The sequence below is a fragment of the Octodon degus genome, unplaced genomic scaffold, assembly GCF_000260255.1.
Source record: "Octodon degus isolate 3935 unplaced genomic scaffold, OctDeg1.0 scaffold00342, whole genome shotgun sequence".
Lineage (NCBI taxonomy): Eukaryota > Metazoa > Chordata > Mammalia > Rodentia > Octodontidae > Octodon > Octodon degus.
Genome location: NW_004524918.1, coordinates 529,263 through 551,339, shown reverse-complemented (window position 1 = coordinate 551,339; position 22,077 = coordinate 529,263). Strand labels below are relative to the sequence as shown.

At 50.0% G+C, this 22,077-nt stretch overlaps 1 protein-coding gene across 2 annotated transcripts; it reads left to right on the top strand.

The window, feature by feature from the left end:
- Positions 1-12,173: 12,173 nt before the first annotated feature.
- Rnf112 (ring finger protein 112) lies at positions 12,174-18,131 on the top strand. Of its 2 annotated transcripts, XM_012513155.2 has the most exons (14): positions 12,174-12,486; positions 12,646-12,686; positions 13,476-13,761; positions 13,931-14,137; positions 14,278-14,412; positions 14,607-14,711; positions 15,072-15,122; positions 15,434-15,490; positions 15,568-15,642; positions 15,767-15,887; positions 16,016-16,185; positions 16,260-16,313; positions 16,482-16,556; positions 16,660-18,131. In XM_012513155.2, the coding sequence occupies exons 1-14, from the start codon at positions 12,433-12,435 to the stop codon at positions 17,128-17,130; spliced, it is 1,902 nt and encodes a 633-aa protein (XP_012368609.1). In that variant the 5' UTR covers positions 12,174-12,432; the 3' UTR covers positions 17,131-18,131. The 2 variants fall into 2 exon arrangements, with proteins under 2 accessions (XP_012368609.1, XP_023563996.1); XM_023708228.1 differs by lacking the exon at positions 13,931-14,137.
- Positions 18,132-22,077: the final 3,946 nt, after the last annotated feature.

Below are 22,077 nucleotides of genomic sequence, written 5' to 3'. Positions count from 1 at the left end.
CTCTCTCTCTCTCTCTCTCTCGTCTGTCTGTCTTCCTCTCTCTCTTGCCAGGACTCAAATTTGGGGCCCTGTGCTTGGCTGGCAAGCACTACCACTGAGCTATATAACCAGCCCCGTCCCTTTTCTACTGTAAATTTGTACTTTAGTGTAATATTAGTTGGATGCACATCTCAGTACCTTTCCTTGAGGGATATAGGAAGCCATCTATGTGTTACCTACTTGGTATAACAAGTGACAAGTTGTGTACACATATACAAAAGTGGCAGTACAGGATATTTTTAACCTACCTTATGCTCCATGTAGCCTTGTTTTGCATGTATTCACCTGTGCATCACAGAGGGTTCAACAGACCTACCTCAGGCCTGGGGAGATACCTCAGTAGAATAAGTACTTGCCTGGCAAGCACAGGGTCCTGGGTTCAATCCCTGGTTCTGCAAGAAAAAAAAAAAAAAAAAAGACCTATATCATGCCAGGATTTGTTGAAACAAAAAAGTTTTCTTTTCAAGCAGGTGCTTAGACTACTGAGCTATCTTCCAAGCCCTACATTTTTATAGTAGAAGTAATCTAATTCAGTACAATGGCACACACACAAAAAAACAACTTTGCAAATTCAGAGGAGGTCCAATGTGAATCATCAGGTTACTCATGCGTGGATGATGAAGATGATCCACTAAGGTAAAATACATGCTTTCATAGCAGAAGAGTAGTATCGGTGCATGATGGTGGTGATGATGATGATAAACTAGAGGTTGGCCATGTGAGCCACAATTCCTGTGACAGTGGAACAAGAATTGACTGATACAGACACAGAAAGCGCAGACCTCCTTGATTCCGATGATGAAGAAAACAGTGATATGAGTATATATTTGACTAGTTGAAATGTTGCAAAATGGCCAAGCAATCAAATGAAATGATCAAATGTTAAAGTGAGGTCCCAAAATATAGTGAGAGTCTTGGCAAGGTTGAAAGGTCTTGGGCAGAATGCCAGCACTGCCATTCAGTGTTGGAAACTGTAACAGATGAAATGCTACAAGATGCTGTGCAGTACACAAAGACTGGAATGCAAGTAAAATGTTCTTTATGTAGCAATAGCCATATTAAAAATGTATTTATTATGACACCTCACTAGCTGAACTGAAAGCATTCATAGGTCTTCTATACTCAGCAAGGATTTTTTTTTTTCATGATAATTGCAGGAATGTGAATGACTTATTGCAAAGTGATGGGTCAAAATATGGCATACAAATTTATGCCTTTATAGGTGTGAAGACTTGTTATGCTTTCAGTTTAGACAGTTATCCTGGACCTCAGCTGTCAGGCTCTTATTCAGGTAGTAATAAACCAAATGATGTTGTGAACAAACTTGTTACTCCCATCTCCCAAACTAATTGGAATGTGACATTTGATGATTGATTTACCAGTTTCCAGTTGGAGTTACATGTGCTAATGGAACATAAATTGACAAGTGCAAGAACAAAGCAGAAATTTCAAATGAAATGCTGAAACTTCAAAACAGAGAATTGTATAGTACAATTGTTAGATTTCAGAAAGATATGATATTGGCCTCTCATAGCAAAGAAAAACAAGCTGGTACTGCTGATGTCAATATTTCACCATGATGGAACTATTGATAGGGAAACCTCAGCAAAATGGAAGCCTGAGGGGCCGGGGAGATGGCTCAGTGGAATAACCGCTTCCCTGGCAAGTGCAAGGGCCTGAGTTCAATTCCCGGTTCTGCAAAAAAAAAAAGGAAGCATGAGATAGAAACTTTCTACAACAAAACCATAGGTGGAGTAGATGAATTTTGCAGCAACTATGATGTCACTGGAAACAGAACTCATTGGCCAATGGCTGTGTTTTACTTGATCCTGAACATGTGTGGAACATAGTTTGATATTTTACAAAGAGAGTAACAAGTGCAAAATATCATGGGGAAATTTTCTTACAAGATTGAGACTGGAGCTCAGAGAGAAAAAAAACAAAATGTTTTTGCCTAGGAAACTATGCAAAAAAATTGTGGAGCATTGTTGAGCTGACACGTGAATAGGAAGGTACAGTATCACAAAGACTTACTAAGTCAGCAAGAAAACAAAAAAGATGCCAACTGTGCCCTACAAGAAAGTACAGGAAAACAAACATAGGTGCTATCAGTGCACGTGGTACTTGTATATGGAACATACAGTTGTCCTGTGTGAAGATTACCTTGAGTGTTATAGTTGAAGCAAAGTTTATCTATGTGGTAGACGTTTGTGTTTAATTATAGTCCAGATAGGTTTTTATTTTTTTTTTATTTTATTTATCTATTTTTGTATTTTAGGGAAGGGTCTATAGGGTGTTCAGGGTCTCACTGCTAGATCAGACTCCGCCTGTTTACAGCCTCCCAAGTGCTGGGATTACAGGAGCATGCCACAACACCCAGTCTCAATTGCCATCACAGCACATGCCAGGGGCGGGGCCAGCATGGCAGGCCTGGGGATCAAACCCTCAGCCCCTGCACCTGTTTTCAGGTGCTTTAATCTGCTGAGCTATTTGGCCGGCCCTAGGTTTTTAGTTTTGATTTCTTAGATTTTTTTTTTTTTCTTTTTGAGACAGGGTCTTGCTATGCAGTCAAGCTTGCATCGAGCCCACTTTGTAGCCCAAGCTGGTCTTGAACTGTAAATGGTCCTCCTTCCTCAGCCTCCCCAGGGCTAGGGTTTTAGGCATGTGCCAACATGCCTGGTTCAATATTTATTTTTCTGATTTTTTTTTTTTTTCGGAACCGGAGATTGAACTCAGGCCCTTGCACTTGCCAGGGAAGTGCTTATTCCACTGAGCCATCTCCCTGGCCTTTTTTCTGATTTTTTTCTGTTAAGCACTCATTTAATATGGTAAAACTCATGAAATTAAAATTAAAAATTCATCAATAGAAATTTAATGACAAAATTAGTCTCAGGTTCTAGGGCTAATAGCCCTGAGGTTAGATCTTAAACCTTCTTTTACCAGATGGATTCTTGTTTAACCTTGGCTAAAATGTTTATTTTTAAAATTTTTTTTATTTTTTATTTTTCATTTTATGTATTTGGTACAGGGTCTCACTACGCACCTTGGACTATAGTGATCCTCCTGTTTTCAGCTTCCCTAGCTCTGGGATTACAAGCATGCGCCACCACACCTGGACTCAGTCAGAGGCCTAGCACACCCTGGGGGTAGGGCCCATGTGGCATTTGGGACCTGGGATCTATCCCTAGTCCCTGCACTTGCTAAAGCAGGCACTTAGTCGGCTGAGCTATCTCACTGGCCCTAAAATGTTTATTTTTTGTTTGGTTTTGTTTTGATTTTTTTTTGAGACAGGGTCTTACTTTGCAGTTTGGACTGGTCTTGAACTCACTGTAGCCCTGGCTGGCCTTGAACTCACAATGATACTCCTGCCTCAGCTTTCTGAGTACTGGGATTACAGGTGTGAGACACCACACCCAGCCAAAACCTTTAACCCTATAGCTTGGCTTCTATACCCGTGTTTTGGCATTATGCCATTTGTTCATATTCTGGAAGCATTTCAAACTGCAAGTATCTTGGGGTTTCCTCTTGCTTGGAGTCCCCACCGTGCTGTCTGCTCTGTCCTTCTGCAGATGGTCACTGTGACTTCTGCTCTTTGTGGGGCCTCCCTGACCATTACCTGCACTTAGGGCCTGGAGAGTTGCTGTGAGCTCTATGGGAAGGGCTCCCATGAGGTCCCAAGGTCAGGTACCCACAGTGGACATTCAGCAAAGGTGCAGTAATATGTTCCTGTTGTGAGAATCAGTAACAGTCCTGTACTTCCAATCAGGAATGGACCCAGTCTGATGGACAGGTGTCTGGGTACCTACCAGTCCACAACAGTTGTGCCTGAGTACCCCTGGGTCTGTAGTGTCTGTTAATTTAACCCTCACCTACTTATTTATGACTATATATTTAGGATGCTTTAATTTTTCTGTTTTAATTAAAAACAAACCCAGCTGGTTGTGGTAGTATGTGACTGTAATCCTTGTACTCAGGAGGCTGAGGCAGGAGGATTACTGAGTTCAAGGCTATCCTGGGCTATAAAGTGAGTTCAAGGCCAGCCTGAACTAACAATACAGTTTCAAATAGACAAAACGAAACAACCTGCCCTAACTTCTGTTGCTGGCAATGGAAGAATCTTAAACTCCTTAAAAATCCTAAAACTCCAGAACAAACTAGAAATAATAAGTGAAATAGAAGAATCATTCTTTAATATTTATAACTGAACTTGGCAAAGATCAATATACTTAGCTGGGCTTGTTGGAGGACACCCATAATCCCAGCACCCTGGAAAACTAAGGAAGTTCAATCCCAGCCTTGGTAATTTAGCCGTTTATTAAATCTCAGTTTCAAATTTTTTAAAAAATTTAAAAGGTATAATGGGAGGACTGAGTATGTAGCTAAATTAAGGTTCTTGATTTAATCCTAAACAATACCAAAAAAGCCCTCCCCTCAAAAACTAATCAATATGTTTGAAAATGTTCTGCATTGGTGAGGGTATCCCTATATTATATTCAAGCAAGTGGCAAATGGTGTTGGGAACAGGAATATTTGCTACAGCCCACTTTGTTCTAGGAAAATGGTAGCAAACTCTGGGAATCTGTCGATAGAAGACTGGCTTGAGGACTTGGGCAGCACTGTAAGGTGCCTATGCAGGTGGCCATCCAAAACTGCGACCCCCTTCCAGGTGTTGGCTGTGAGCACTCAGAGGCGCGGTTTCAGAGCATGCATCTGAGCAGGGGCATCTCTGCTCAAAATTGTACATGGGTCTCAGTGTCCTGCAAGTAAAATCTAGAATCTGCCATAATACTGTGACCCCTTCTGTGCTGAGTGGGACCCCAGTCCCTTCGCCCCGCCTCTGCTGAGCTTGTTCTGCAGACCCTCGCTGCAGACTGCGCATGCGTGCAGGTCCTTCCACCCTCGCACTCTACCTTCCAGTTAACTCCTCTTTGTCCTGCCAGCCTGAGCCCTGTGACTCCCGAGTCTGGGCCAAGGGCTCCCACTCTGCTCCTCCCTCTCCCTGGGGTCTTCCTTACCAACATGGGCCTTGCTGAAGGGCATTGAACTGCTCCCTCATTTACACACAGGAGACTGTCAAAAGATCCAATGACAGCTAATTAGTTTGAATATCACACTGGCTTTTATTTGCAATTCTAAAATTAGGCCATCCCTTATTTTTATAGAATGCGTGTTTCAGTGAGTGGAACAAAGGAGGTTGGCTTTATAAGCAGAAAAGGGATGAAAAATGCAGAAACTGAGAACAAAAAGTCCATGGGTTGTATCAAAGTTAGTTTCTCTATAAAGTTATAGCAGAAAGAATGTCTTTATCATGCTGGGTAAAACTGGCCCATTTGGGGACTTGGCTTTTACCTGTTCCTCTCCTGATGTCTCAAGTCAGGTAAATCACTTAGTTTTGGCTTGGTGGTATGAACTTCAACACGGGAACTCCATTTTGTAGGAAATTACTCCCAACCAATGGTATCCTCTAAATTTTACTCGGCAGACCATATCTTATTTGTTGTAGACCCTTCATAATGGCACCGTGTGGAGTACATAGAACGTGTTTTATAAGTATTTGGGGAAGGAGAGAAAAGCATCTACAAGGTCCCCTGCAGGAATTCTGACCCAGCGCAGGCCTGAAGAGTGGGCCTTGTGTAAGCCAGCTCTGAATGGTGAGGACGTGGGAAGTATAGGGAGTGACAGACAGAAGCGCAGAGGCGGGACCTGAGCACACTGTGGGCCAGGGCCGAGGAACGGAACACGCCTGGGAGTCAGGGCTGGCTGTGTGCTGAGCTGAGATTCGCTCTGCTCTCAGAGCCTCAATTTTCTGACTGGAAAACCAGGGTAACTAGCTACAGTGCTATGGGAATTGATTACAGTCACAACTTCTGAGGTGACATACTATGAACTCTAAATTGCTAGGCAGATGTTGGATAATTGTATAGCATCATTATTAGTTATTTTAAGAAGCCCAAGACCAGATTGGGAGGTTGAAAGGGGAGCTGAAAGCTCAGCTGTACCCCTCAGTTGCTGATGGAAGTCTCTAGAAGCTGGCAGCAGGGGAGGATTGAAGCCATCTTGGGGTGCAGTGGTTTGACAACTGCATGTGGGCTGGCCTTCCTTGAGTCTGTGTTGTATCCTGCCCAGCTATAGAGTTTGCTCCCCATGCTGATTGCTGTTCCTCAACCCCCAGCCCAAACAAGATGTCCCAAAAGACACCCTCTTGTAACCGTGCAACCATGGTCATGGATAGATGGATACCTGGCTTCGTCTGTGGGGAGGTTGGCAGAATTGATAGCTGCATCTTCCGAGTCATCCATGTTTCTGTTTGGACCATAGCCTGAAATGGGCCTTGCCGTTCTTGGGGCTGACTTGGCGCAGAACTGGGGCTGCCTGTAATGCGGGTGAGCTGAGAACCCTGACAGGACCACCCAGAAAGCTGAATCCTCATTTCCTCTTTACATAGGAATTCTACAGTATGTCTAGCCGTGTCTTGAGCTTTATTGAAACTAAAACTTCCAGTTAGATGTGGCAACTCCTGGAGGGTCTAGCACTTTCCTCAAATTCTGTTTCTGAAGTGGCTGTCTGGCAAGGGTAAGGTCAAGTTCGATCCCTGGTACTGAAAAAAGAAAAATCTGTCTCTGGTCTGGGCTCATTGCTCCTAGACCCACTTCTGCATTGGTGGGGGAGATCTGACCTCTAGGGCCTACCCGCTCAGCCCTGTGTCTCCTGCACACATGTGGAGGCCTGGTCCAGACAGAGCCTTGGTGAGGGGCAGGGGAGGGCACAGAGGACCATTGGGGCTGAGGGCAGGAGGATGGCAGGCACTTAGAACAGAGGCGGCTGCACCTCGGGGCCAGGCGAGGGTCCTGGCGTGAGGACAGCTGTGTTGGGGTTGCCACCAAGACTGGGGCGGCATTGTGCAACCTGTTTCCCGATCCAGATCCCCACCCCCACCCTTCACCTAGCTCGTGCCTGACCAGTCCATAGCACTTAGAGATTACGACTACAGGACAGCAGGTCTCCAGAACCCTGACAGACCACTGGGTGAGGTGGGATGGAGCACTGCAGCTGAGGGATGATGCCAGCTGGGGAAGGCTTCTGTGTCTATGTGATGCCCCTTCCTTTATCTCTCCTTGCTTCACAAGCTGCACTCCAGCTAGGCTGTTTATCTTGTGCCTCATGGTCTTTGCATAGGGTGATTTACCGGCTTGAAATGCCTGCTCATCTCTGTGCCCTTGTCTGGCTACCTCACATACATGCTTCAAATGTGACTTGTGTAGGAAGCCTTCCCAGTTGCCCAGGTCAGAGGCAGGCACCTTTGCCTGATTCTTTTAAAATCTCCCCCAACTCTCCCTCATCGGAGAGCTTATCACCCAGTTCTTTCCCATCGACCTTTTTGTCACCCTGAGAGTTCATCAGTGTGCACTGGGGCCTAGTGTGATGCATGGTGTGCAGTGTTCCACAAGTAATTGTCACATCAATGGATGAATGAACCTATGCATGGATGGCTAAGTATATGAATGGATAGATAAGTGGATAGGTAGACACATGATAAAGGAGTGATGGTTGAAAAGATGTATATATGGGGGTAGGTGGATGGATGGATGTGTGGGTGAGTGGGTGGATGAATATGTTGGGGGTGGCTAGATGGAGGACATTATATACATGTGTGAACACATGGACAGATAGGTAGCTGGAAAGTAGATAGATAAAATAATACAACAAATGAATGGTACATACACATGAACATCCATGGATAATGAATTCATACGTGAATAAGTGGGTCAATTGGTAAATAGGTAGATAAGGAATAGCTAGGTAGATGACTAGGTAGGTGGGTAGACCTCTCACCCACCCAGAAGATGTCTGAGATATCATAGGTGTCTGCCTACTGGCTTGTTCTGCCTAATAATTGGGAATTCTGGGCTGCTTTGCAGGTGCCTATGATAGAGAGGCTCTCCTGCCCAGGAGTGGCACATGGGCACATTTCTCGAGAGAAACAGAAAACAGTCTTGCATTGGGCACAGCTAGTGAGCTGTTTCTGTTCAGGGACAGGTGTTGTGGATATGGTCTTTGGTGTGCAGTGTTCCACAAGTAATTGTCTCCACAAGGGGAGACATTTGGGGAGCAGAGCATGGCTTGAGAAGAGCATCTGGTTCAAGGTGATGATGGTTAATGTATTACCTACAGCCCCAAGGTCCCCAGATCCAGGCTTCCTTTCTTCAGCTGGCCCCAGCCAGTCACCCAACAGAAAGGTGGGGGACACACATAGCTGGACCTTCTGGGAAAGGACCTGGGCCCTGAGACCTGCACCAGGCCACAGAAGGCCCAGTGGGAAAGAGGCTGATCATGTGCACCCCATGCCTTGCTGGCAGTGCTAAGGAAGTGGAGCAATCCTGTGCTCACCTGGGGGCTCACTTCTCTGCAGGGGAGCAGCCCTCAGTGGGTACCACCCTGACCTGACCTGCCCTCAGGAGGCTATGGGCCTGGAAGTGGGAGATGAGTGGAGCTACTCCAGTCAAGGGTGTGTGGTCTTGGCAAGCCCAGCCTCCATTTATGTATCAGGAAACCGAGGCCCAGAGCAGTTCAGAGACTCGGTCAGTGTTACAGAGCAAGTTGGGGTCAGAATCTTTCAGACTCTCTTCCTGTGAGTGGCTGAGGTGACCTGTGAAAATGGTTTGCTACTCTCGACCCAGAAAACCCCACAAAAATCATGCAAATCAAGAGGCTCAACTCTTCATGTTCACTTTAAGAACACGCATGAAACTGCCCAGGCCATCAAGGGTATGCATATCTGAAAGGCCACCAACTATCTAAAGGATGTCACATTAAAGAAGCAGTGTGAGCCATTCCAGCATTACAGTGGTGGAGTTGGTAGGTGTGCCCAGGCCAAACAGTGGGGCTGGACACAGGGTCGGTGGCCCAAAAAGAGTGCTGAATTTTTGCTGCACATGCTTAAAAATGCAGAGAGTAATGCTGAGCTTAAGGGTTTAGATGTAGATTCTCTGGTTATTGAACATATTCAGGTGAACAAAGCACCCAAGATGCACCGCCATACTTATAGAGCTCATGGCTGGATTAATCCATACATGAGCTCCCCTTGCCATATTGTGATGATCCTTAATGAAAAAGAACAAATTGTTCCTAAACCAGAGGAGGAAGTTACACAGAAGAAAAAGATATCCCAGAAGAAACTAAAGAAACAAAAACTTATGGCACGGGAATAAATTAAGCATAAAATAAATGCAAACAAAAATTTTTAAAAACTCCTCCAGAACCCAGCTGCCTGCTTCTAATACGCTAAATAGACTGGGTGGGGCTGATCACATACCCACCCACCCACACCCCCCCCACACACCTGCAAACTGAAACACAGATCACACCTTCTTTCTCAGGCTTATCATAATAATTTATATTATTGTTGCCACCAAAGAGACAATAGGATATCATGGCTGAGTGCTTGGGTTGGGAAGACAGATGGTTTGCTCTTTTTTTGGCAGCACTGGGGATCGAATTTGGGACCTTGTACTTGCCAGGCAGATGCTTATGCTGCTGAGCTATCTCCCTGGCAAGACTGATGGTTTGGGTTCCAGTTATTTGCCTAATTCTCAGCTATGTGATTTTAAATTTAACCTCTTGGTGCCTCAGATTCCTCAATTGCAAAATAGGTGTTACATAAACCTCTCTCCCAGGCTGCATTATTGAGGGTGAGTTCACCACACAAAGTGCTTGGGACATACCTGTGATTTAAGGCTGGGTCTGTGTGCATATATCAAAAGTGAGCTCATGTATAGGTGTGCATGAGTGTGAAGCTTAGAGATACACATGTGTTTGTCCTTGTAAATATTTGAGCATGCTCGTGTGTACAAGCACAAGTGTGAGTCACATGTGTGAGTGCTGTGAGTCTACCAGACAAGCCGGGGGAGAGTGTGTGTTTGTATACACAGTGTCTGTGCAGAGTGTGGGGTAGGTGGAGTGGCGGGGGTGATGGGCATGTACACATGAACACAGAGCCATCTCTTGCCCACATTTGGGTCACAGAAACCTACCCAAAGAGTCCCAGCCAGGGAGACTTGTTTTTGTTTTTTTATTTATTTATTTAGCATAGGGGTTCGTCATGCAACTTGGACTCATAGTGATCCTCCTGTCTCAGCATCCCCAGTGATGGGATTATAGGTGTGCGCCAACATGCCCAGTTTTGGTGGCCAGCATGGCATGCCTGGGTTTCCTGGGCCAGCATGGCTTGCAGTAGAAGGTATTGAGCCTGGGTCCTTCCATTTGTCAGGCAGGCGCTTAGACCATTGAGCTATTTCCCCAGCTCTATTTTTTGTTCTGGAGACCCATTATTCCAAATCACTCTAATCCCTCTGCCACCAGTTTAGAAGCTGGAACCAGACAGAGGTCAGGATAAGCCAACAGGGTTGAAGCATCAGAACCTATCACAGGGGAAGCAGACAGAGGAAAGGCAGGCACAGGAGCTCTTGGTTTCAGATCGGTGACTGAAGGCTGGGTTTGCACAGTAGCAGGCCCACAGGTGTGGGCTGTGGGTGGGTGGGCAGGAGGGGAGGCACTGCCTGAGGCTGCAGGATCAGGCCAGCTTATCTGGAAGGAGCCCAGTTCTGCCAGCTACTGAGTTGTGAACCCATACGAGTACACAGAGGCTTCCCCTTGGCCTCCCTGGATCCACCTGGATTCAAGTCCTGTACACAGCCATCACCGACCTGGACAGGAACGATGGCCAGCAAATGGCCCTATGTGAGTCAACACTTGGCCCAGTGGGTCCATAGTTCTCTGACCCAGTGCAGGTTCTGGAGGACAACGGCTGAGGCGCTCATGGCTGTGTTCTAGCACTGTGTGTGAGGTGGATGAATGGAGGGCAGGGTGCACTGATCAGAAAGCCCGGTTTTAGGGTCCCAGACTTACTCTGCCCCCTTGGCTGAAATTCCCACATGAGATCAGGGACCTACGGCCTCCTGCTCCTCTCCCATGGGTTCCACCATCACTCAAGTTGCTTCTCCATCTCCAGAGGATTGTCCACCTTGCAGGACAGGCCTGGCTCTGTGTGGTAGCCCTGTCCCTGTGAGCCTCTGAGGCATCCCTGACTGCTGGTGGTGATCTGGCCTGAACTTCTCTGGAGTCTGAGTCCCATCACCCCCACCTCCTCTGCATCTCACCTGCTAGGACTTAACTGTGTCCTCTCAAAGCTCAGAGAGGTGACAAACTCAGGGCTACTCAGCAGGGAATTGAACTCAGATCAGTCATGGTGCAAAGCCTCAGTGGCATCAAACCCATCAGGAGTTAGCTTTCTAAAACTATAGTCACCCTAAGGCACACCACATCAGTCTGGAGGCCATGGTGCCTCAGGAGGGATGGGTGCCTCAGGAGGGAGGAGGAGGAACAGACAGATGGTAGTCAAGGTATGGTGAGAGAAAAGCCTAGAGAGGAAGACTGTAGCCAGGGAACGCAGGCGGGGTGGGTCGAATTATGATCGGATAGTACTAGGGGGCCCTGGAAGGTGTTTGACCGTATTGGGGTCACGTGCGCCCACATCCATGCTGGCTGTGCAGTGGAGAGAGGATGGGAAGAGGTGAGGGGCCCAGCCAAGACACAGTTGCAAGGTGCACAAGTGACTCTGCACAAGGGGGGAAAGACCAGAGGATGTGCAGGGCCCAAGGGTGCTGAGGAAGGTTGAGGCAGAGATGGATCAGCGTGCAGTCCTGGGAGAAGGTGGTAGGATGGATGTGCAGACCCCCACGCAGTCTAATGGCACTGTGCATGCCTCACTGGGAGACAGTAGTGGACAGGAACACTGGAGACCAATAATGGCCTCTTGGGCTCTGGTCCGCTCCTGTTGCTTTCTTTCCTGTTCCCACATTTTTTCTCTTTGCCCACCCTGCCCTGAGGCCCTGAAGGACCGTGGCTGACCCTGAAGGGGAAGTAGTGGCCCTCGATCCCACCCAGAGCCTCTTCCCTTTTTGCTGCGCACACCCACATGGTTTCTCTGTCTCTCTCTCCGTCCCCCTCCCCCTCCCTGTCCTTATCTTTCCCTTCAGTCTCCATGGCGACTCACCACCTCGGCTTGCTTGCATCCCAGCCTCTGCCAGGGATTCAGAGCCAGCCTCCCTCTCTCCCTCCTTCCCTCCCTCCCTCCACAGAAGGCCTGTACCCGCAGCCCTGTCTCCTCCCCCTGGGGTGAGTCCAGCGGCAGCCTCCTCTTTCCAGACCAACCGACCCACAGCACATTGATTCTCCAGCTCTGACAGAGTCGGCTCCTCGGGGAGGCCGTCCCCCGCCCCTCCCTCCACCTACCATAGCTCAGCCAGCTTGTCAGGAAAGGCTAAGCGTACCTCCAGCTGAGGGTCTCAGGGGCCTCCTTGCTCCGTGGCAGACCCGCTTCCATCGCAGCCTCCCATGCCGAGGCCCACCTTGTCAGTCACTTCCTTTTGTCATCGGCTTGGCAAACGGGCAAGTGTTCAGTCCTCAGATCTGGGAAGGAGGCTGAGGGTGGGAAGGAGCCACCTGGGGTGGGGGATGGGCCTGGGGAAGGGGAGGAGGGCCCCTGGAAACTCAAGATGAAAATAGGAGTCTGAATTTTGTTTTAAATACCCCACCCCTCCTTTCCAGGAGAGAAAACGGAGCTTCATGGGAAACAGCAGCAACAGTTGGTAAGCGGTGGGGGCCTGCTGGGCTGGGATTGGTGCAGTGGGCCTGACAGGTCAGCTGGAGATGGCTGGGCCAGGAGCACAGAGACCTGCGGCCAGGCCCAGGTGGCTGAGGGCTCCGCAGGGATCTCCATGGGAAGGGAAAAGCAGGCTGGATTGGCCGGGTTGTGGAGGGGTGGACAGGGACAAGCAGGTGGGTGCTGCAGGGAGGCAGATGCTCGGCTGCTGAGAGTGAAAGAAATTTTCTGAGAGCCAGAGCCATCTGCTCAGCTGCAGAACAGGCTGCTTGGGCACCAGGAGGCTTCCACCCTGGCTTCATGTCCCAGCAGCTGGGGTTCAGAGTTTATCATTCCTTGGGGGGTCTGGCTGGAGTCAGCTCCTCCTTGAGGGGTCCTGCTACAAGGGGTGGGGGAGGGTTTCCCCAGGCATGGGCACCAGGCACACATGTCATGCCAGATGACTGCCTCCATGCCCAAGTGCCGGGTGCCACTAACCTCTCTATTGCAGTTAGGAAACTGTGACCCAGAGTGGGAAAAGATCTTGCTGCTATGGGGTGTGGCAGGCAGAGCCAGCTTTCTCGCTCTTGGGGACCCTCTCACCATTGCTCTGCAGCCACCAGGATCTGGGGTTCGTGTGAGTGAGGAATGGGCAAAGCTCAGCTCCATCTGTCTACGGAGACCCTAAGGGAACCTGAGGTGGCACGGACGGAGCTCTATCCCCAGCCACCAGCCTGACCCCAAAACCCTGTCCCTGATGAACATTCTACTTTCAAATGGCCTGTCCTTTCCCCAGGTCTCATGCACCATTCCCCAAGTTGGAACTGGGCCTGGGGCCCCGCACTGCTGCACCCCGGGAGCTGCCTGCCTGCTCCATCTGTCTGGAGAGGCTACGTGAGCCCATCTCACTGGCCTGTGGCCACGACTTCTGCATTCGGTGCTTCAGCACGCACCGTGTCCCCGGCTTCGAGCCACCCTGCTGTCCTGAGTGCCGGAAGATCTGCAAGCAGAAGAAGGGCCTCCGCAGTCTGGGGGAGAAGATGAAGCTCCTGCCGCAGCGGTCATTGCCCCCTGTGCTGCAGGTGAGGGGACCAGGCCTCAACGTGGGGTGGGATGCATAGAAGTCTCTGGGTCAGATTCACAAAGTGGGGTGGTGTGGGACCTGAGAATGTCAGGACAAAGAGTCCTGGGCTGGACACACTCCAGACATGGGGCTTCTGGATGGTCAGTGGACCCTTCTCCCCTGTCTAGGAGAGCTGTGCCATAAGGGCAGAACCACTGCTGCTGGTGCGCATCAACGCCTCAGGGGGCCTCATCCTCAGGATGGGGGCCATTAACCGCTGTCTGAAGCACCCCCTGGCCAGGGACACCCCTGTCTGCCTCCTTGCCGTCCTGGGGGAGCAACACTCAGGGAAGTCCTCCCTCCTCGACCACTTGCTCCGGGGCTTGCCGGGTCTGGTGAGGGCAGGGCTGGCAGGAGGCTGGAGGGAGGCGAGGCAAGAACCCTGGGTTGGCTATGGGTGAGGAGGAGCTGAGTCTGAAACCCAGTGTCTGGGGATCTGGAATGGACAAGCTGATGCCCCCTTCTCTGCCTGCAGGAGCCTGGTGGTGAGGACAGCTGGTCCAGAGGAGGAGAAGGGTCCCTGCAGGGGTTCAGATGGGGTGCCAATGGCCTCAGCAGGGGCATATGGATGTGGAGCCACCCCTTCTTGCTGGGGAAGGAGGGAAAGAAGGTGAGTGGAGGAAGGGATGAGGGTAGTCAGGGTTAAATCAAGGAGGAGAAGGGATGAGGGGGAGATAAGGGAGAGAGAAGAATAGGAAAGAGGAAGCAAGAAGGAACACTCTGGGACTTTGGGGTGAGTACAGGAAGACTGGTCCAGGGGAACAGGCCTGGCCCCTCAGCTTGTCCTCCCCACCCCATGCATAGGTGGCTGTGTTCCTTGTGGATGCGGGAGATGCCATGAGTCCTGAGCTGAGCAGAGAAACAAGGATCAAACTCTGTGCCCTCACCACCATGCTGAGCTCCTACCAGGTGAGCATGGCCAGGAGATCAGAGTTCTTCCCAAGTGCCCTTCCCTAGCTCGGCTGTCTGAAGGCTGAGGGCATCTCACAGGTTCTGGGTATGCTCCTGGATGGGGCAACACTTATAGTCTGTGAGGGTGGGAGCATGGGTGGGCTGATGGTCCTTGGTTCTGGGTTAGGGGTCTGAAGGCTCACAGGATCCCAAGGCCATCTCAGCCAGGACGTATCAATCATCTGCACACACGTAGAGGCCTCAGGCCGGGCCTGCCTGTGCTCTGGGGCCTGCAGCTGTCCGGCAGCCCCTCTCACAGGACCTTTCCAGCAGCACTGGGCCTCTGCACACCCTCCTGCATTCTGTTCTTGATTCCAGATCCTGAACACCTCCCAGGAGCTGAAGGACATAGACCTGGACTATCTGGAGGTGAGGAGATCTGGGCACAATCAATCCACCCCTGACTTAAGACCAGGGACCTGGGCCAGAGGAATCTAGTCTTCCAGGTCTAGGCCAGGGTGTTATGGCCCTTGAACTTGGTGGGTTGGTGGGGTTGGTGGGGATGAGGGTAGAGTAAACAGCACAAGATGCCTGGTGTGGGGGACAGACAAGAGAATCTCAGAGCTAAGAAGTGGGAAGCTTGACTCTTGCAGAGAGACATAGGGCAGTGAAGAGATAGTTTGAGACAAGCTGCAGCCCTGGGAGGGCCCTGCTCTGATATTCTCTGTACCCATCCCCAGATGTTTGTCCATGTGGCTGAGGTGATGGGCAGGCATTATGGGATGGTGCCAATCCAGGTGAGACATTTGTTTCTGGACTTATTAGTGTAAACCCTGACCCTCCCAGCTGCTGGTCAGGATGCCTTCTCTTTCAGCATCTGGACCTCTTAGTTCGTGACTCATCCCACCCCAACAAGGCAGGGCAAGGTCACATGGGTGACATCCTTCAGGTAAGCAGTGCAGTGGGAGGGGAGGAAGGCAGGACAAGGGCAGAGAGGTTGGGAGGGCTTGTGGGAAGGTGCTCACAGTGGGAGCCTAGCCCTGGCTGAGAGCCCGCTTCCATCCTTCTCTCAGAAGTTATCTGGCAAATATCCCAAGGTCCAGGAGCTTCTCCTAGGGAACCGAGCCCGCTGTTACCTCCTGCCTTCCCCAGGCGGGCGGTGGGTGAACAGAGGCCGAGGAAGTCCCCGAAGTGGTGAGTGTCCCTAACAAGTCCTCCTGTGCATTGCCCCCGGCTCCCTGGAACCTATGCAGTACCAAATCCCACCAAGCCTTTCTCCTTGCAAAGCCCTGGTCTCCTCAGTATGAAGAACCTCTTCTTAGACACAGATGATGACTTCCGCCACCTTCTTCGGCCCTATGTCTTGGATGTGCTGAGTGCAGCCCCCCAGCACGCTAAGAGCCGCTGCCAGAGCTACTGGAGCGAGGGGCGCACCGTGGCCAGGGGAGACAGACGCCTACTCACCGGGCAGCAGCTCGCTCAGGAGATCAAGGTGTGAAAACTCCCTGGAGCCCTGGCACTCAGCAGGTCCCAGCTCTCCCTGACCCGGCCATGGTGTCTCTGCAGAACCTCTCGGGCTGGATGGGGAGGACAGGGCCCGGTTTCAGCTCTCCTGATGAGGTACGGAGCCTCCCTGTTCCCTAAGGATGGGTGTCTGGGAGCGTGGAGGGAAGGTGGGCTCTGGGCTGAGCCCTGGGGGTGGGGGTCTGGGCCTGGAAGCAGAGATGAAGAACAGGTGACCAGGCCAAGGAGGAAGGAGGGAGGCAGCCAGGGTTTTCCCGTGGACAGATGGCTGCTCAGCTGCACGACCTGCGGAAGGTGGAGGCCGCCAAGAAGGAGTTTGAGGAGTATGTAAGGCAGCAGGTGAGCCCCAGCCTGCAGGGGAGGCAGCGGTCTGCCCGGTGCTGGAGTGGGGATGCCTGGGTCTCCCAGCTGCAGCACCTTCTTCTCTCTCCTGTGACCACAGGATGCAGCAACCAAGCGCATCTTCTCTGCACTCCGAGTCCTGCCAGACACCATGCGGAACCTGCTCTCCTCCCAGAAGGACGCCATCTTGGCCCGCCATGGAGTGGCCTTGCTGTGCAAGGAGCGTGAGCAGACCTTGGAGGCCCTGGAGGCTGAGCTGCAGGCCAAGGCCAAGGCCTTCATGGACTCCTACACTATGCGCTTCTGTGGCCACCTGGCCGCAGTTGGGGGTGCCGTAGGAGCTGGGCTCATGGGCCTGGCGGGGGGCGTTGTGGGTGCAGGCATGGCTGCAGCTGCACTGGCAGCAGAAGCTGGGATGGTAGCAGCAGGGGCGGCAGTGGGGGCCACGGGGGCTGCTGTGGTAGGGGGTGGTGTGGGTGCTGGGCTGGCTGCCACTGTGGGCTGCATGGAGAAGGAAGAGGATGAGAGGGTGCAGGGAGGAGACCGAGAGCCCCTTCTCCAGGAAGAGTGACAGCCCAAGAAATGTTCAAGAGTGGGAGAGATATGAGGTTGGGGAGATAGTAGAGGGTGAGGGTGGGCGATACCCAGGATGCTGAGGGGCCCACATATACCACAGTGTTCCTGTGAATGCCCTCTGCCAATCTGGGGACTCAAGGTACATCCAGGAACCCAGAGAGGTTTTCCAGGTCAAGAAAACAGCCAGTGAGTAGAGCACAGGGTCTGTTTCTGGCTACAGATGATTGTTGATCCACTGCTGTCCTGGTCCTAGGTAAGCTTGACCTTGGGGTTTTCTGCTATGAGCAAGGTGCCACCCTCCCGCTCCAGCTTATTTCCCTGGAAGATCTTGGATTGGAGCAAGGTGGAGCAGGTGTCACCCTGCAGGTCTGTTCCTGGTTCAATAGCCCTGTCATGTCATAGATGGAAGGGTCCCCAGCATGGTTAGGAAGGGACACTGGGCCAAACCAATGAGGCAAATTATGACAGATGGTGGCCAACCCCCACAGTAGACACTTGTTCCCAGGATGCATTGCAAAGCTGCTCCAGCACGACTAAGGTGGCTGCCTCCCCTCCCCTGCAGCCTGGCAGCCATGTGTGTGCATCCTGAATGGCCCTGTGCCCGGCTTGGGCTCATGCCTTTTGTCAAGTCCGTTCAGACAGAGGAGTGCCCGTGTTCTTTGCGGAACGCCCTCGCAACAGAGTAAATGCCAAAGAATCACACTTGAATTTCATTCTGAGCTAAACTAGTCTATTCCAGATTCTATCAAAGCCTCATAAAGGAAACCAAAGGGAAGAGATTCTATCCTCAAACATGTTGTTTCTCCCCTGAGCTTGTGAAAGACCATTCTGCTCTGTCTTAGAACGCCTCTGATGCTGCTCCCCGAGTACCAGATCCATGGGGAATTTGTGGGGAGCCCTTCTCTACAGACAAAAAGTCATACTAGGAAGACTTTGTGGGCTACTAAAGTGTAAAGTATGCTGGGCACACAACCCTTTATTTTATGAAAAAATAAAATGTATGTATATGAATGTCAGCTTCCCAGTACGTTACTAAAAGAATTCTGCCCCCAGAGGACTTCAGGGTGTGTGCGGGTGTGGATGGAGCATTTCCATTATTGGATGTGCAACAGAAAAAGGGACACTGAAATTTAAAAGTGACCTGTGTAGTCTCAGGGCCTCCTGCTTGGCTGTGGCAGGAGGGCTCAGTCCAAAGGCCAGGGGCATGGCCACCTGTGTAGGCTTCTCCACTAGGACTTTGCAAGGTCCTGTTCCTCTTGTCTCGCTTCTGAAACACTGTGTCAGATGATATTGCAAACAGATAGCAGCTGGTATACGTTCTCCCACCCCAAGGACAAAATACAGACATCAACAGGTAGACCTTGGTAAGACCCCTGAGAAAAGAAAGAGGACCTAGGAGCCATTGGGCAGGATTCACCTAGCTGGCACTTCACCCGCCCAATTCTTCCAGCCCCAGCTCCCCATCTAAAAATTATGAGAGTGGTCATGGCATCCAAACCTTGCCTTCTATAGATGCCAACCCTGAAAGGGGAAGTCTCCAGTGAGCTGCCCGGCTGACGACAAAGAAGTAGGGGAGCCCCAAAGCCCTGACTGGCACCATCCACAGAGACAAATATCCTAGGACATTTTAGGAAGGTCAGCTCTGCTGAAATCGAGACTTTTTTTTTCCTTTTTATTGACTAGGTGCAACTCTGGGAGACTGTGGGGACAGCAGAGGCAGAGGACAGATCTGAGACAGATGTCTTGACAATTCAAGTTGTAGTTAACAGATGGGACAAAATACATCATGTAGAGAAATCCCAAATTCCCAGTTGGGGGTGGGTGGAGTAAAGACAGATGAGAGTGACTCTCTTTTAGAAACTGGGCCAGGGGTGGGGACAGGGTCTAGACTTCATGTAGTGTTTGTGGAGAACAGTTTTCTGGAAGCATCTCTGTGAGTGCTTCCATTGTCATCTGGTGGACACATGAGTTCCAGAGCCTCCGAGAGGTCGGGCTGGCAGGCGCAGGACTCAAGGGCCTCTGAGGACTTGCAGGGTGGTGGTGGTGGCTAGAATCCCCCCACCCCAGAGCACTGGAACAGATGCTCGCAGTCAACTTCTTGCGTTTTGAACAGATGGGGAGAGGTTGGCCTGGCTGGGGAAGCTTCTGCAGAGACAGGATGAATAATACCCAGTGGTATTCGCCTTATGCCTTATAGCTGTCGAAACACTGCTCCAGGCACCATCTCCCTTAAGCCTTAGGACTACCTCCTTCAGCACATAAAGGACACATTTTAACAGGAATATACCAAAGCCCAGAGAAATGACCTGTCTCACTAGAAACAACTTGTCAGAGACGAGCAAGGATCCAAACCAAGATATTTCTGATGCCAAATCCCTTGCACAAGAGACCTTTATTTTGATTTCAACTCCTACTATATGGCTTCCAAAGTGCGTGATTTCATTTTGGTTTCTATAATGAAATATTTGAGGCTGTGGCATTTATTTATTTACTTATTATGTATTTGGTAAAGAGTCTCACAATGCAGCTTGGATTTGTAGTGATCCTCTTGTTTTCAGCCTCACCCACACTTGGATTACAGGTGTATACCACCATGCCTGCTCTAGATGGTCGGCTCAGTGTGCCTGGTGGTGGGGCTGATGTGGCATGTGGTTCTGGGGATTGAACCCTGGTCCCTGCACTTGCCTAGGCAGGTGCTTAGTCTGCTGAGCTATCTCACTGACCCTGAGGCTGTGGCATTTATAAAGAAAGGAGATTTAGTTAGTTTTGGAGGTTTGAGGCCATGGTGCCAGCATCAGCTCAGCTCTAGGGAGGATCTTGCGGCGGTTGACATGACATGATAGTAAGGTGCACAAGAGGGAAAGCTCATGTGACAAGCTGTGGAAACTACATTAATCCCTTCTAAGGGCCACATCCCCAGTGACCTAATGACCTTCACTAGGTCCCACTTCTTAAAGGTTCTTTCAATACGGCTACAAGGGGGATCTATCTTCCCATGCAGGGACTCCCGGGCACATACTTACAATCATGTGCAAAAAATAACACTGAGCTTGCAACATCAGTTCTCTAATTCACGAGATTCCAGGTAACTCTGAGGCCAAGGTCTCTACAGCATGCTAAGATCTGGCTGGTTTTCCTTCTCTGACCTGGTAAGAGTCACCATCTCTAAGATTCTCATGTGTCAAGTGTCTGGTTAGAGATCTGTTGACTTACCTTGCTGCCGATGCCACTGTTGGGGCCTCTATCACACTGAGGATGGCAGTGCCACAGACCAAAGGAAGCCGCTTGCAGAAGCACTGTGGATACGTGGACCAAGAGCCCCAAGGCCACTGACCTACATGATATGTGCCATGAGTTGGAAACCAAGTCGTTCTGCATTAAGGGGAGAACTCCCTAGGCTGATTTCTCTCCACACCATTGCCTCCCCTCCCCTAACTAACACAGAAATGTGCTTGTGAAATGGAATGATTTCATAACAAACACCTAAAATATTGCTGGTTGGGTGGTGAGCAGTAAGGGAACACATGGCGGGGCCCGTGTTATATCATGACAAAACATTTGCTAAATTGTTGCCTACGATCACATGGAAGGCAGATTTTGTGCTGTTGAGGAAAATGATTTTTTAAACAAAGTCTCCTGCCCACCTCTCCATCATTGTGGAAAAGAAAGAAAACAGTTCTGCTATTGAATATGCATTCAGCAAGACTGGGGTATGTCACATGTAATTTGCTAATGTGATTACAAAGGCAAAAGACATCCCACCTTCTCTGTGATTTTTTTTTTTGAGGCAGGGTCTCATTATGTAGTCCAGGCTGGCCTTGAACTCACTTATATAGCCCAGGATGGCCTCAAACTCACAGCAATACTCCTGTCTCAGCCTCCTAAATGCTGGGATCACAGGTGTGTACTACCACACCTGGAGGTGAGGCCCATGTCACACAAATTCCCATGTGTGAGGGACCTGTCCTTAGGAGAGAAGACTTCACAGCATCACTTTCGACCTGCTATCATAGGTTGCATTGTTTATTTTATTTTATTTTGTATTTTAGGGAAGGGTCTACAGGGTGTTCAGGGTCTCACTACTAGATCTGACTCCTAGTGATCCACCTGTTCACAGCCTCCCAAGAGCTGGGATTACAGGCACGTGCCACCATGCCGTCTCAATTGCTGTCTCAGTGTGCCCCAGGGGTAGGGCCAGCATGGCAGGCCTGGGGATTGAAACCCTGGTTGAGCTATTTGGCTGGCCATCATAGGTTGCTTTGAACTGACTTAGTCACTGTGGTGGCAATCTGTCTAATTCATTGCCTTTTGGGAAGAAAAATTAAAAGTTTTAAAAAATCTCTTGGACAAGCGAGTAGTCTAAACACCCAGGCTAATGCCATTTTGTGAGAGCATGACACAACACCAGCTTCCTTGAAAGAGATGGTACAGGCCCTTCAGAAAAACGCCTGGATTTGGACCCCATTAAAAGTTTTATTCTTACCTTTAAAAATATTTGCCTGAGTATTAAAAGAACAGAGGAAATTTATGTTGTCTGTGTGGCTCACACTTGCGTAAGATTAACTAGTGGAGTAGAAACTGCCCTCTGTACCAAAACGACTCTTGCCTATTTCTGTTTCTTCGAAGATTGAATTTGATACGTCTTTTCACCTATGTAGGGCCTTGTCTCAATTGCTTTTCTATCATTGCTGGGACAAAATACCAGGCCCCCAAAGTTAAAGAAGGAAAGGTTTATTTAGCTCATAGTTAGTAGTCCATACTTGGCTGGCTCCAAGGCACAGTGCCACATGGCAGAGGGCACAGCTTATAGAAGCTGAAAACAGCAAAGAGCAAAGGGAGGAGCAGCAGCTGCAGAAAGCCCCTCTCCCTTCCTTCTACTGTAGTCAGGCTCTCTGCCCCAGGGTGGGCGTAGCACTCACACTCATAATCCCAGCACTGGATC